We start from the raw sequence: 15,216 nt of genomic DNA, 5'->3' as shown, positions 1-15,216 counted from the left end.
TTTTAATATTACATTAAAAAATATGAGGTCCCCATATACCCCTCACCCCCCTCACTCCACTCCTCCCCCCATAGCAACAATTTCCTCCATCATCATGAGACATTCATTGCATTTGGTGAATACATCTCTGAGCACTACTGCACCTCATGGTCAGTGGTCCACACCATAGCCCACACTCTCCCACATTCCACCCATTGGAGGACATACAATGTCCGGTAACTGTCTCTGCAGCATCACCCAGGACAGCTCCAAGTCTCGAAAACGCCTCCACATCTCATCTCTTCCTCCCACTCTCCACCCCCAGTAGCCACCATGGCCACTTTCTCCACACCAATGCCACATTTTCTTCGATTATTAATCACAATAGTTCATGAATAGAATATCAGTAAGTCCACTCTAATCCATATTCTATTCCTCCATCCTGTGGACCTTGGAATGGTTGTGTCCACTCCACATCTATACCAAGAGGGGGCTTAGATTCCACATGGATGCCGGATGTAATCCTCCTGCTTTCAGTTGTAGGCACTCTTGGCTCCATGGTGTGGTGGTTGACCTTCTTCACCTCCATGTTAGCTGAGTGGGGTAAGTCCAATAAACCAGAGTGTAGGAGCTGAAGTCTGTTGAGGCCCAGGCTATCATATGGTCAGCCCAGAGATTCAGGTCCCCTGGGTATATATTAAACCCCAGCACCAACTACAGTTCTGGTAAAAGTAACAGGAGAGGCTTTTGAAAAAAAGATCACATCTGAGTCCAGCTCCATCACACAGAAACACAAACTCCAAAGAAGGGCCAACTGACATGGCACTGAACTCCATTCCACTATTGTGTACTGCTTGGGACAAGTTCATTGTTCCTGTGAAAGGAAGATGTCCATCATGATAGAATATTTAATGGTAAACCTTAGAGCTGGGAAAGACCTCAAAGGTCATTTTGGACAAGCCCCTCTGTTTACAAAGGTAGAGAAAAAGGCTCAGGGAGATGAGTGCCTTCCCAAAAGCCACTCATTGAATTAGGTGCCAAACGATGTATGAAGCTTGGTAGCCCAAAACCATGGTTAGTGTTCTTTAATATCATAGTACTTTTCATCTTCTCTCTTGCCTGTGGTGGAGGTCACTTGTGATGTTCACCAATAATTCCTCAGGGAACCAGAGAAGGAAGTTAGGGTTGGCTATGTGACTTGTTTTGGCCAATGAAATGTGAGCAGAAGTGAAGTGTGTCACTTCCAATTTAAGAACCAGTATGTGATTTGCCAAGAACCCTTTCCACTGCCATGACAACAGGCAACATACTAGAGGATAGAGACTCCATCAGCTGAGGGCAATGTAGAGCAGAGCCCAGCTCCTTCATATATGACATGTAGCATGAATGGGACATAAATCTTCATGGTTGTAAGCCACTGAGATCTTGGGGGTTTTTTTGTTACTACAGCATAACCTAGCCTGCCCCTAATGAGTGAACATAAGCTACTTCATTCTTCCCATGATGCATCTCTGTGCAGGAAGACTGAAGAGGGTAAACAATGCTGCAAATTAGAATACAACTCCATAAAACATTCCAAATTCCAAGTATCACCAACATCCTTTCTTCCTCTTGGCTTATATGAAGGGTGGGGGATGTGGTTCATTACAAAGAATGAGTATTTTGATAACTTCTCATTCTTGGAACTACTCTGCTGGTAAGTGCCTGGTAGAAATTTCCTCTAGTTTTAGAGTTAAAAATATAATTAATTAGATTATTTGAATATGTTCAGTGCGATATACCCTCCAATGCATCATTCTATACTCATACACTCAAACCTGTGCAAAAGTTTTTGGTTTTCTTTGAGACTATTTATCTGGGCAAGTCTCAGTGATTTAGAAATTTCCTCATTTTACAACCATGACATTACACGAAGTTGCTCCTTTAAAAACATATCATCAGATCATTATAAATAAATGGAAACGCCTCACAAAGTAGAAGAAGAAACTTCTCTTTTTGTGGAAACTCCTTACAAAGAGCCTGTCTGACCTTGGGTGAGTCACTTAGCCACTCTGGGCCTCAGTTTCCTCTTCTGCAAAATGAGCATAAGAACAGTAACCACCTTTCAGTATTATTGTGCAGATGAAAGGAGTTGTGCACATCGAATGGTTAAGACACTGTCTGGTTAATAATTCGTTCATAATATTAACTATATTTGAGCCATACAATACTTAGAAATCTAGAAAGTATGCACAGTTCAGACCTTTCACTTTCCCGAAGGATGAAATCAGGAACTAATTAGTTCACTAAGTAGTGGTTTTCTGGAAAAGATATAAAACCATGACCCTGTCTTGCTTATGAAGATTTTAGCACACTTTTGAGAATGCAAGCAGATGAGTAGTCAAATTGGTATTTGGAAAACCTTCCAAACCCCTTGCTGAGAAAACAGATCCAAGTGGGAAAGTCTTTATAGAGCCCAACTCATCTATACTTTCCCCATCTTAAAAGCTTGGACTTTTTCGGGATTATAACAAAGCTCAGCAAATGCTAAAGCTTAACAACTTGAGAGCTGCCGAGGAGGTGAAAGATGAGGTAGAGCTCCTAACTCTGCTACATGAACAGAGTTGAACCTTGGTCACAAGTTCTTTTTTTCCAATGTCATGATTCAAAATTTCAGTAATAAACATCAGAAAATATTACAGAGTCAGACAAGTCTGGGTCCAAATCCAATACCTGAATGATATTGGGTACATTACTTAACCTCTTTGAAATTCCTTTGCCTTATCTAGAAACTAGAAATAATGAACACTTATTTCAAAGGCTCACTGTGAGAACTAAATGAGATACTGCATGTAAAATGCTAGTGCTTGGCACTTAGGAAGCATTTAATAAATATTAGCTTTTATTGCTAACATTCTTTCTTATCTAGAATGATATAGAAATGGAGTGTTCTGATTAGTTTAATATTATGGTCAAAATGAATTTGTGTATTCCCTATCCTGTTCCTGAAAGGATTTATGGCAGCTGTTTTGATTAATATAAGTTTGCCCACATGACATATACTTTTTTATAGTTAATTTTTTTAAAAGAAGCTTTAGATTACATAAATGTACATAAAAAATATAAGGGATTCCGATATATGCCCTATTTCCTCTCCCTCCCATACTTTCCCATTATCAGACTCCTGGAGAGAGCCATGCAAGACTCATTGCCAGTTCTACAGGGAACAAGGAACTGGTATGGGTTTTCTAGAAGACCATTCCTTCATTAAACAGATATTTTTGGACCACCTTCAATGTACCAGATATTGTTCTCAGGGCTGTAGATAAAGCAGGGAGGAAAACAGTCAAAAGATCCCTGCTTTCATGGAGCTTACTTTCTAGTGGAATAAATTCTCCAAAGAGGTGATAGAGAAGGGAACCAGTCCCCCTTCCACAGAGGCTGACCTCCGCCATCTGCCATGTGTACTCCCAAACCATATACTCTATCGTGTGCCAAGTTTAATACACGCTAAAATATGCTCGTTCTTCACTATATGACCATAACTGGCGCCAAGATTTTTGCTCACAGGCAAAACCTTCTATACATGCCCATTAATTCCCATCGTAAGTAATATAAAAACTACAATGTTTCTGTAAATGGAAAAGTAAACTCAGGAATCAAGTTAGCAATATCGATAACAATGTTTGAAAATACTGCAGGTAACTGTAAACCCTATTATTATAAGTAAAATGCAAAAATTTCTGAAGCAGCATTCGTTTTTAAGGTTTCATGCTTTTGAAAGCATAACTTTCACCTTAAATTGATCATTATTGAGTGGTTATACTGGTAGAGGTGGTTAAAAATGTGTTTTCACTGTTTATTGAATATTTGTCCTCAGAGAAAACAGATAATTTCCCAAAGATGAAGACCTTTATGACATTGTTGGTTGACTCCAAAATAACTGGAAACTGTCACCCAGGCTTTTGTGGTCAAGTCCCAAATCACTAGAAATGCTGCCATTTTTTATCTTTTTAATGCTCTTGGGCTCTGAGAGTACTACTGAATCACAAGCTTCAATTTAACATCAGCTTCCAAATTACACCCAAAAAGAAAAGGTCAAGACCCTCTCCCAATACTTTGAAGTTCAGAGCAAAATTTTTTCCCCTCTTTTGACATGTTTGTTCTAGAATGTATGCTTTTTGAAGAAAGACAATTTAATTAGTATAGACAATTTGCTTCAGTTAATAACCCATTTGCCGGTAATTATCATGAGCACAGTAACAACTGCAGCATCAGCACCCACCATTTTGCCTGTGGGTTGGTAGCTGTTGATGATGCCACATGCTTCCAAATAGTATCCAGGCTCCAATCTCATATATGCAAAACTGGGTGTTTAAGTACATGGTTACATAAATGAAAAACTGCGATACCGCAAAGGGTGGTGATTGCAGCAAAGGCCAGTCATTTTGGCCATTTTGAATGACTTCCAATCCAGGACAGGATGGATGGCGCCTGAGGATCAGCTTTATGACTCTCACTTTACCTCACATCCCACTACTAGCAGTAGAGCGAGGATTGATGAAATGTCATATTAAATCAATTCCTATTGCATATGGATACTCCAAAGGCATCTGTGCAGAATTTAGCCTTCATAAAGTAAATAGGATTCCAAACAGATTACTTTGACCTCTGCACAAGGTATTAGCAAGAAATTCAGTTTACTGGGACCCCAGAAGCACTTGCCTTTCTGAGGTTCTGAAGTGAACTCAGCCTCTTCTTAACAACTACCCACAGTAAAAAATGAGTATGTGGTTCATGGAAATCACCTTACTGTCTTCCCAGGGTTTTCACTGCTGTTCCCTTATGATTTGGACTTTAGGAGTGAATGGTCAGATTTTGACCTCAAAAGCGAATTTCATTTGACATTCAGCAAAACCCTTTGGCATTCAACTGGTTTAGGAAATTCTAAAAGAAAGATTATTTCATCTAAAACTCTTGTTTAATGAACAAAGAACCTGCCTCAGAGACTCTCAGCCAATGCTAATGTTCAAATTAGATGAGGTCACTTACATTAAAGATCCAAATCTGAAGTCCTAGTGATGCAACAGAATTGAGCTAGCAAGCCTTCCCCTCAGAAGGCAAGCAAAACAGGAGGAGTTTTCTATCGACATGAAAGAGAGTGCATTTAACTTTGTTTTGGTTTTTTTCTTTATTTGTTGTTGTTGTTTTTGAATTTGCTATTTAATAAGTAGAGATGCTCTCCTCTTCAGGAGCCTTCTCTTGCAGAACCTTGGGACCAAGGAAAAGGGATTCATGAGACTCTGACTGGCTGAATAAAAACACACTATCACTAGACATGCTCCCTCCCCCACAACAAACACACCTAGATGGAAGAGGGAAACTAGAATATGGCTGAATTTTCCCAGTATTAGAGAGAAAGGTCAGCATCACCAATGCCTAGAGCTGGAACCTAAGTTCACAGCAGTTTCTGGAAGGGCACAGCTTAGGTAATGTTGTGGTTCTGAATCATGTAACTGGTCCCCAAACTGCATCCAAGGATGGTTCTCCCAGGAAGGAATCCTGCTTCTGTATCCATCCTCTCATTTCTTCCTAAGAGCCTATCTTGGAAGCAAGTGCAAGTGTGAAATTCTCATCCCATGACTTAGGTTGTGTTTTCCTGCTTGGAAGTTTCATTCTAGGCCTGAAATTCATGACTCCCCCTCTGATGACCATTTCTCTGCAGTAGGATCTATCTGGCTCCAGGGTGTGAGGACAGAAGCAGAGAATCTAGGGAAACCCACTCCAAGAAAACGCAGAACCTACTAGGACTGGACCTTTGGTGGGCCACATACACTCCACCATTGCCCCATTTCTTTATGCACTCCCTGGATACTGGGGAGAAGGGGCTAAGATGAAGACATCACAGGCCACACTTCAGTGCAGGGGGACTCTGGTTAACACAGGCATCGGAGTTCTCACAGGCACAGATGTATTCATACAAAAGGAGATTCTTCCATAGAATTGCAGAAATGAAGCTCCACATGAAACACAACTGAACTCTGACAGGGTCATAGAATAAGGGGGAAAAACAAACTAACACCAAAACTTTCACCTCGTTCATAGTTACATTCAGCCACAATAGCACTGTCACACGTTTCCTGGGTGTCGCGCACCCAGGTCACCGGGAACCGCAGTCATGCAACAGGTTCTGCCACCAGAGTCCCACAATCCCAATTAGGCTTCACACCAGGATCCCGACACTCTCTCTTTCTCTCTTTCTCTCTCTTTCTCACGCACACACAATAACACCTTGTAATGACCCTGTAACATACAAACCACAGCCCTCATCGTCCGCAGCTCATGCACACACAGGCCTGAAGCTTTGGCCTCTATGTGTCTGTTTTCCAGGTGCCCAGGACTTGGAGCCTCTCCTGCAGCCCGACTCGGGTCACCCCAACTCATCAAGAAAAACCCAACTACCAATACGCCACCAGAAGGGGACCCAAAAAGCTTTATTTAACTTTGAATCTAGAGAGGCTCAAGTTCATGTCACTGGTTACTTTGTGAGTCCACAGTGAGCTAAGTTCCAGATGGAACAACCTGGTCCTTGGTCCTCACCTTAAGTTGCATGTATTCAGGATCAAGGCAAGGGTATGGGGCATCTGACTCTCCCACAGAGGGCACTATCTTGCTGCCTAATCGGCTTGTAGATGCCAAGGAAAGGTAGTCCTGTGGTGAGCCTCATCAAGGCTCCCTACTCTAGTTCCAGGGTAGCAACCTTTAGGAAAACCCTTCAAAGCACTAGGAATTAAACTGTTCTTCCTTGTAAAGTCAGGGATTTTGTTTTCAAGTCAGAAAACGGTACACCATTTCTTTATCTTTTCTGCACGTATTTGCTTAACAGAGTCCCTGGTAATTGTCTCGATGGTAATTGCATGCTTGGGGCAGTTGACATCCACTGTTATTTTTCTGAAAGTGAGGAACAAGGGAAGGGAGCAAGAATGGAGGAGGGAGAGTTTTGAGATAATGAAATCCTTTTAATGAGAGAACCATGCCGTTAACCTAATTAAACTGTAAAGTGGTATATAAAAAAATCCAGGTACTAAATGGAAATGAAGAAATATATCAGCTGAGACAGCAGCACTTCTGGGAAACCTTATGAATTCCGAATACTCTGACATTGCAGTGTCTGATTCTTGCAGTTATTCTTTGTCCCCTACTTGGCCTTGCACAGAGGTTCCTTAAACTGACCTGCCCAGTAAGGCTTGAAGTACAGTGTCCATATCAAGCTTCCAGTCACCCTGGGAATGTATCCTGTATGTTTAAGAAACCAGGCCAGTCAGTGGGATATGATGGCCAAGCTCCGGTCATGGGCTCAAGAAGAATGTTCTCTCCGGGCCCTGCTACTAATAGCTATGGACCTGGGGCCTTGTGGCTCCTATCCCTTTACCATTTCTGTGAACTCATCCAGACTCCTGTGTACTTTTGCACCCTCTTAGGAGGATTGGCCTTGGGCTATTGGAATTGCTTTGGTCATAGGAGCCAAGAGCTGAAAATATTTAGGAGCTTGAATCCCATGGTACAGCCCTTAGCCACTGACTGAAGATGCACAGGAGCTTGACAGCCCTGCTTTCATTGCCTCAGTCAGAGCAAGCTCTCAGATGTAGCTTATACTCTGGGTTTCCTGATCAGGTTCAAGCTACTGCCCTCAGGACTTTGTCTGAAGTCACACCTTTACTTGTTTTCTTCCCCGTCCCTGTTTTGCTTCCCTCACTTCTTTAATGCTTCCCTTGGGAGCCTTTCTTTAATAGATGCCTCTCCTCAGAGCCTGCTCCTGGGTCATCTAACCTAAGACAGGAACAGTCCATCAAAGCACTGGACAGTTGCAAGATCCAAAACTTAGTGGTAATGCCTGACCTAGCAAGTGTCATTGAAAGCCAGTGATAGGACTGAGACACTATACAGGAACACAGAGCTCTTCTTCCTAATTTCTTTTTTCTTTTTTTAACTTTATTTCAACTTCAAAAAATAAAATAACAGACAAGAAGTAGTTTAACTAATTATGGAAATATTACTTTAAAAAATCCTGTCCAGGCACATTTATCTTATTTAATCCTAAAAATAAACTCAGTTGTTTCTCCAGTGTTCCAAAAGATGAATAAATGAACACAGATTAGTTTAATGGCCTGACCAAGGTCTCCTTAATGAAGAAAATGAAAAGAAAAAAAAAAAATGCTTGATCATATTCACATCTCATAAAACTATATCCCATATTCTTTTTTTTTACCTTTAGCATTGATATAGTACCTTCTTTGCCTTTGTTAAAAAACTATTACAATAGTATTGTTAACTATAGTCTATAAGTTACATTAGTTGTATTTTTCCCATGTTTCACCATATTCTTAACACCTGGTAATAGAACATTCTTGTATTTGTATTGTTAACCACAATCTTCATCTACCACCAAAATCACTATATTATACATCCCTAGATTATCTTCTAGCTGTCTTTCTTTTTTTAAGACTTATTTATTTATTTATCTCCCCTCCCCCCCACCCCAGTTGTCTGTTCTCTGTGTCTATTTGCTGCGTGTTCTTCTTTGTCCACTTCTGTTGTTGTCAGAGGCACAGGAATCTGTGTTTCTTTTTGTTGCGTCATCTCGTATATCAGCTCTCTGTGTGGGCGGCGCCATTCTTAGGCAGGCTGCACTTTCTTTTGTGCTGGGCGGCTCTCCTTATGGGGGCACTCCTTGCACGTGGGGCTCCCCTACATGGGGGACACCCCTGCGTGGCAGGGCCCTCCTTGCATGCATCATCACTGCACGTGGGCCAGTTCCACATGGGTCAAGGAGGCCCGGGGTTTGAACCGCAGACCTCCCATGTGGTAGACGGACGCCCTAACCACTGGGCCAAGTCTGCTTCCCTAGCTGTCTTTCAATTAACATTAACCAACACATATTTACAATCAACCTTAGTAAGCATTCTACATACATTCAGTATCAGCTCCCCCTTTTCAACCTACATTCTGCCTGCTATTAACCTTTACTCTTTAGTTTAACACCATAGGTTTACTCATCTTATTTAGTTCATATCAGTGAGACCAAGCAATATTTGTCCTTTTGTACCTGACTTTTTTCACTCAATATAATATCCTCCAAGTCCATCCGTGTTGTCATATGCCTCCCCAGGTTCATTTCTTCTTACAGCTGAACAGTGTTCTACTCTATGTATAGACCACATTTTGTTCATCCATTCATTAGTTGATGGGCACTTAGGTTGTTTCCATCTTTTAGCAATTGTGAATAATGCCACTATGAGCATCAGTGTGCAAATATCTGTCCACATCCTTGCTTTCAGTTCTTCTGAATATATTCCTAGTAACAGGATAGCCAGATCACAGCGCAGTTCTATCTTTAGTTTCCTGAGGAATCGCCACTGTCTTCCACAGAGGCAGCACCATTTTACATTCCCACCAACAGTAAAGGAGTGTTCCTATTCCTGCATATCCTCTCCAGCATTGCAGTTATGTTTTGTTAATAATGCCCATTCTGTAAGGCACGAAATGATATCTCATTATAGTTTTGATCTGCACTTCCCCATTAGCTACTGATATTGAGCATCTTTTCATGTACTTTTTGGCCATTTGTATACATATTTTTTTCATGTACAGACCTGGGATTAAACCTGGGATTTCATATGTGGGAAGCCAGCACTCAACCACTGAGCCATATCAGCTCCCCTGAATTAGTTTTTTCATTCGTTTGCTGTTTTTTTGTTTTGTTTTTTGTTTTGTTTTGTTTTTAGGGCGGCATCGGCACCCAAATCTGGAACCTCCCATGTGGAAAGCAGGCACTCTATCACTTGAGCCACATCCACTCCCTTTATTTCCTCTTAGGAAAAATGTCTATTCAAGTCTTTTGCCAATTTTTTTAATTGGGTTGCTTGTATTTTAATTGTTGAGTTGTATGATCTCTTTATATAATGTGGAAATCAAACCCTTATCAGATATGTGGTTTCCAAAGATTTTCTCCAATTGATTAGGCTACCTTTTTACCTTCTTAACAAAGTCATTTTTTTAAAAAACTACCTTTTTTTTTTTAATTTATTTTTTAGTTACATACTCTTAAACAGGGATGCATTCCATTCAGACATTCAGGCAACACTTCATTAGTGTTGACAGGAAAACAGCATAAAAATGCAAAATATTGTTGGCTTAATCTGAACATACCCGCATTGACCAGTTTGTGTTGCCAAAAGACTTATTCCTTGGCATTAAAATGGAGCACTTAAAAAATACTGTTAAAAAGCAAATATTGGGTTACAGACATAGCTCAAGCAATTGGGCTCCCGTCTACCACATAGGAGTCCAGGGTTCAATGCCCGGTGCCTGCTGGTGGAGGCAAGCTGGCCCGCACAGCGAACTGGCCCACAGAGTGCTACTGGCCCACCCGGGGTGCCACTCCACGCAGGAGTGCTGGCAAATGTGGAAAGCTGATTCAGCAAGGTGACACAGCAAAAAGAGACACAGAGGAGAGACAATAAGACACTTAGCAGATCAGGAAGCTGAGGTGGCGCAAGAGAATGATCACCTCTCTCCCATTCCGGAAGGTCCCAGAATTGGTTCCTAGAGCCACCTAAAGAGAACACAAGCAGACACAGAAGAACACAGCAAATGGACACAGAGAGCAGACAATGGAGGGAGAGGGGATAAATAAATAAATAAATAAATCTTTAAAAAAAACAAACAACAAATGTCTACACACTGGTCTTTGCAGCAAATAAGGGTATTTATACTTTTAAAATATTTCAAGTCCATAATTGGATTTATATGCACAACTAAGGAGGTCAGACCATGAAAACACTGTACAGACCAAAAAACCCTACTGTGAATAGATTTCGGATAAGAAATACAAATATTGCATGTATTTACAAATATTGTAGACATACAGATTTGGTCAAATACTATAAAGAAAGAAGTGGTTTCACATTATAATGGCCAAAACAACCATCTACCTTTCTCAAAGCAAATTTAAAAACTCATAATTCCTGTAGTTTAAGACATCATGGCAGTATACAACAGATAAAATGGAAACTGTTGAACAAATTTTACAGCTAGTATTTTCTAGACTGAGTGCAGGTCTTCAAAATCAAAAATTTGAAAATGTCATTCATAGGATTCATACAACAATGGTGAAAAATGTCCAGATTTTTGGTATTGTGATTCTTCAAAAAGAATGCAAAGAACTTTTAGCAAATAAGAAAAATAAATTACAGAGTACAATTAAATCCCTGAAAATGCAATAATGAAGTAAAAAATGTGGATTTATTTACTTTAGTGCACATTCTATATATTACCTTGAGAGAGTTAAAATAAATAAACATGCCTGGAGCTATACACTTAAAGACAAAGAAAGGACTAGGTGGAAGGAGTAAGGAACAGGTTGTAAATGAAAGGCAAGTATGGTATTTGATCACTATAATTAACTTTGTAGCCAGTCTTTTTGTTTTTAACTCTTCTTGAAAATTCTAGCTAGTAACTTGTGACAAAAGTACACCTGTGTTTTTATGGCTTAAAACAAAGCATACTTGAAAAGTGGAATGGGTTTCCTTTTTTAAAGAACTGTTACTTTGTTCATATGTAGGCACTTCAAAAGACTGGAGGCAGAGCCCCCAACGTAACCTCTTCAAAATATTTTTCAGTCATCACTATTATTAACAGTCATTTGAAGCACAAGAGTGCTTAATTTTGAGTAGGTCCCATTCATCTCTTTTTCCTTTTATGCTTGTGCTTTGGGAGTAAGGTTTAAGAAAGCACCACCTTCTACAAGACCTTGAAGATGTTTCCCTACATTTTCTTTTAGGAATGTTATGGTTCTAGCTTTCTTTTCACACCAGGACTACCCACAACACCGAGAGTGGAGGATGGCATCCTGGTATGATGGAGCCTCCGGTCTCTTACTGCAGACCTGCACTCCACCCTCACTCAAGTTGCTAGGCCCCATTTTCTCTGTTTTGATCATGATCACTAATTTCCATTCTTACCCCACAATAATGAGCTAGGCCTTTTTGCACATAATCAAAGACAGGGAACTTATGTAATAGGTCCAGGGCTTTTACATTTCTTCCCACTGGGATAAGCCTTCAAAGAAGAGCAACAGACTTATAGGTAATGGAGGTCTTTCGGTTTAATGGGTAAAAGAGAAACTTAAGAAACTTCAGAATCCCAGCCAATTCCATTACTGATTCACTATAGCCTTGACAAGTTCATTTGATGTCTCAATATGTCCATTTCATCAGTGGCAGAACTATTAATATTTAGAGGCAGTCCCCTAGGTGCCTGGAATTATTCTGGGCAGGGCACCGACTTCCTCTTCAAAAACACGGCAAGTATCTGGGACGCACCCACAGCAGTGTGATCAAGATTAATTCATATAAATAAGTAAATATGTATAAGTCTGAATAGCACAGAGCACTTGGACACCTCACAAATGGATACTGTAAATGTCACACAGGATGAGCAATAACAGCTAAAGTAGATGGACAAGTTTCCAGCAAATTTAATGTCTCTGCTAACCGAAGTGAACTAAAGTAAGCTTTTCCTTGATAGTTAGAACTGATGCTTCTGTTTTTCTGGCGGCCTAGATGGTGGAGAGAGACAGAGAAGTGGGCAGTCTGAACAACAAGCTCTTGAGCCTGCAAATTGACATCAAGAATCTACATGATGTCTGCAAGAGACAGGGGAAGGCCTTGCAGGAGAATCAGCTCTGTGTAGAGGAGGCGATGATGATGAACAGCTGCCATGTAAGGGATTCAGCAGTTGCCACCCACCTCTGCTCCCCTGACTCCCACCTCTGCTCCCTTGGGCAGGAAAAATAGGAAGTGTTTGCATTGGGCAGTTATGAACATTTACTGAGCAGGCAATAAGAGATCATTACACACATACACTCTAACACACACTCGGAAAACAACATCAGGATATTGAAATCTTGCTACTCCAAGGTCATCCACAGCTGAGACTCTGTCTTTTCCTTCTCTGGTTCTTCACACTTGGATTAACAGTACCTGAGACCCACTGCCCTGAAAATACCAGATCATTGGTATATACATAGAGTAGCTTCTCCTAATAGATCTGGCCAGCTTCTAAGTCAACCATGGAAATAAAAACCATTCCTCCTGCTCCAAGGTATCACTGTCCAAGGCAGATACTGTCATTGCCCACACCTGCAACTCTGCTTGCAAGTTTTTTTTTAATGCAGGAACCCAATCTTAGGACAAGCAGAACGTGCTGAATGCCTCTAGAAGCAGCCTTCCACCAGAGAGATAGGGAGGTGGTTGATTAAATAGCCCATCTCCTTGTCCCTCAGTCAGAGATACTCTGAGACAGGTTCTTCCCTGTCTCCCAGACTTCCCCAAGCTCTAGTTACATACAAGGGTAATTGGTTTGAGAACACGCCCTTTCTTAACTTCCTTCCCTTCTCTGTCTCATGCCCCCACCCCCCTAGCAGTTTCCTCAGATAACTTCCCAAGCAAACTATACCTGCACTCAGTTCCTTGTCACAGAGCCTGCTTCTGGGGATTTCCAAGCCGAGACTACCAGTAACCTGTGTCCTATCCCTGTGTAAATGGTAAGACCTCCTGGCATGATCATCTTTCTTAAGACAGGTGTTGAACTAATACTTAGGTGTAGTCTGAGCAGTTCAACGGTTGAGGCAACGTTGTTTTAGTCTGAGGTCTGGGTTTCTCTCTCTTTGGAGATTCTAAAGCTACAGTTTTGAAACCCATTCCTAAATTTATCAACACAAGCTGGAGATCCAGCTGGGAGATCTTTCCCCACAGCTCCCTAAAAACTTTGACTTTCCAAGAATTCCTTACTTGTGGTCTTCGTTTCTCTTTAGGGACTTGAGGTCTTGGTAAACATAAAGCTACACAGACCCATTGCTGGGCCTCCAAGTTAGCCTCTTACCTGCTATATAAGCGGCCATTCTGTTCTTCAGTGTTTGTGGTCAAGGATCTGTGCTCCTTTCACTGGAACTGCTGGAGTTCTCCCAGGAGCCATCCCTTCCCTACAAAAACCACAAATGCTCCTCTGCAATGCCCTAAAAATCCTACAACACAGCAATTCTACCTCAACTTATGGACCATTGCTGTCCTTTCCCTAGGAAGTCATAAATACAGAAAAATTCATCAGTCTTCCTAAGTAGAGCTCAGGAAGAAGATTATCATAATTTACTTCTTTGTAAATATTAACATTTTAGGATAATTTTACCATGGCAATGACAAGTTTACTTATTCACCCAGTCAGGAAAGGCCATGTGGCTTATAAATGTACCTGGCAACTCGGAAGAAAGAAGATATTAAATCTCATTTATTATTCTAATTGCCCAGAAAAAAAAGGTCTAACAGCTTGAAACAAGCTTTAAAACAAGTTCTTTTTTTCTAGCACTTAGTGTAAAATTTAAACTGTGGACTATGCATACAAATACACAATTAGATGGAGCCTTATACTCATCCACTCAGAAAATCCCTGCCATGTCTGCCTTCCACGAGGAAATGTAACATGGGAACAAAGGGAGAGCCCAAGACTTTCTGAAATTTTTACTTATATCTAACAAGGAGCTGGGAATATAATCAGGAGGTCATAGTTTGGGACCACAGCTATGTGAGAAAACCAAAATATTTTATCAGATGTTACATGTAATTAAAGGAGTAGGAGTGGGTGATAAGGAAGGAAAATGATACGACCTTTGAATCAAGAATATCTTATGCTCCAAAAATCAGAAACAGGGTTTAGACTAGGGTAAGACAAGTGAGGTGCAAAGGGTGCAAAATGTATGGGGGCTCTGACTTTCCCGCACCAACCCCATACTTGTGTGACAACAGGACTTAGTGACTCCTTAAGATTTGCACCTCGTTTGCCTTACCCTAGTCCTGCCACTGCCCAGGAATCAAAAGACTCAATTAAGGAAGTAGACTTGTCTCAAAGGATGGGGCGTCCGCCTATCACATGGGAGGTCCCCAGTTCAAACCCCGGGCCTCCTTGACCGGTGTGGAGCTGGCCCACGCACAGTGCTGATACACAGAAGGAGTGCCGTGCCATGCAGGGGTGCCCCCTCCCCCCCGCCACGTGGGAGCCCCACGCCAAGGAGTGCACCCCGTAAGGAGAGCCGCCCAGCGCGAAAGAAAGTTCAGCCTGCCCAGGAATGGCCCCGCACACACGGAGAGCTGACACAGCAAGATGACACAACAAAAAGAAACACAGATTCCCGTGCCACTGACA

General features: G+C 41.3%; 1 protein-coding gene across 2 annotated transcripts in view; it reads left to right on the top strand.

The window, feature by feature from the left end:
• The first annotated feature begins 1,587 nt into the window (after window positions 1–1,587).
• Window positions 1,588–15,216, top strand: part of PMFBP1 (polyamine modulated factor 1 binding protein 1) — a 64,947-nt gene continuing 51,318 nt past the window's right edge. For both annotated transcript variants that reach the window (XM_058279774.2, XM_058279775.2), the window contains exons 1-2: window positions 1,588–1,675; window positions 12,582–12,740. In XM_058279774.2, coding sequence (XP_058135757.1) covers window positions 12,582–12,740 — 159 coding nt within the window. In that variant the 5' untranslated portion in view covers window positions 1,588–1,675. The remainder of the gene's footprint in view (window positions 1,676–12,581; window positions 12,741–15,216) is intronic.

This window comes from Dasypus novemcinctus, chromosome 18, assembly GCF_030445035.2.
Source record: "Dasypus novemcinctus isolate mDasNov1 chromosome 18, mDasNov1.1.hap2, whole genome shotgun sequence".
Lineage (NCBI taxonomy): Eukaryota > Metazoa > Chordata > Mammalia > Cingulata > Dasypodidae > Dasypus > Dasypus novemcinctus.
This window is presented reverse-complemented; position numbering and strand designations above follow the sequence as displayed.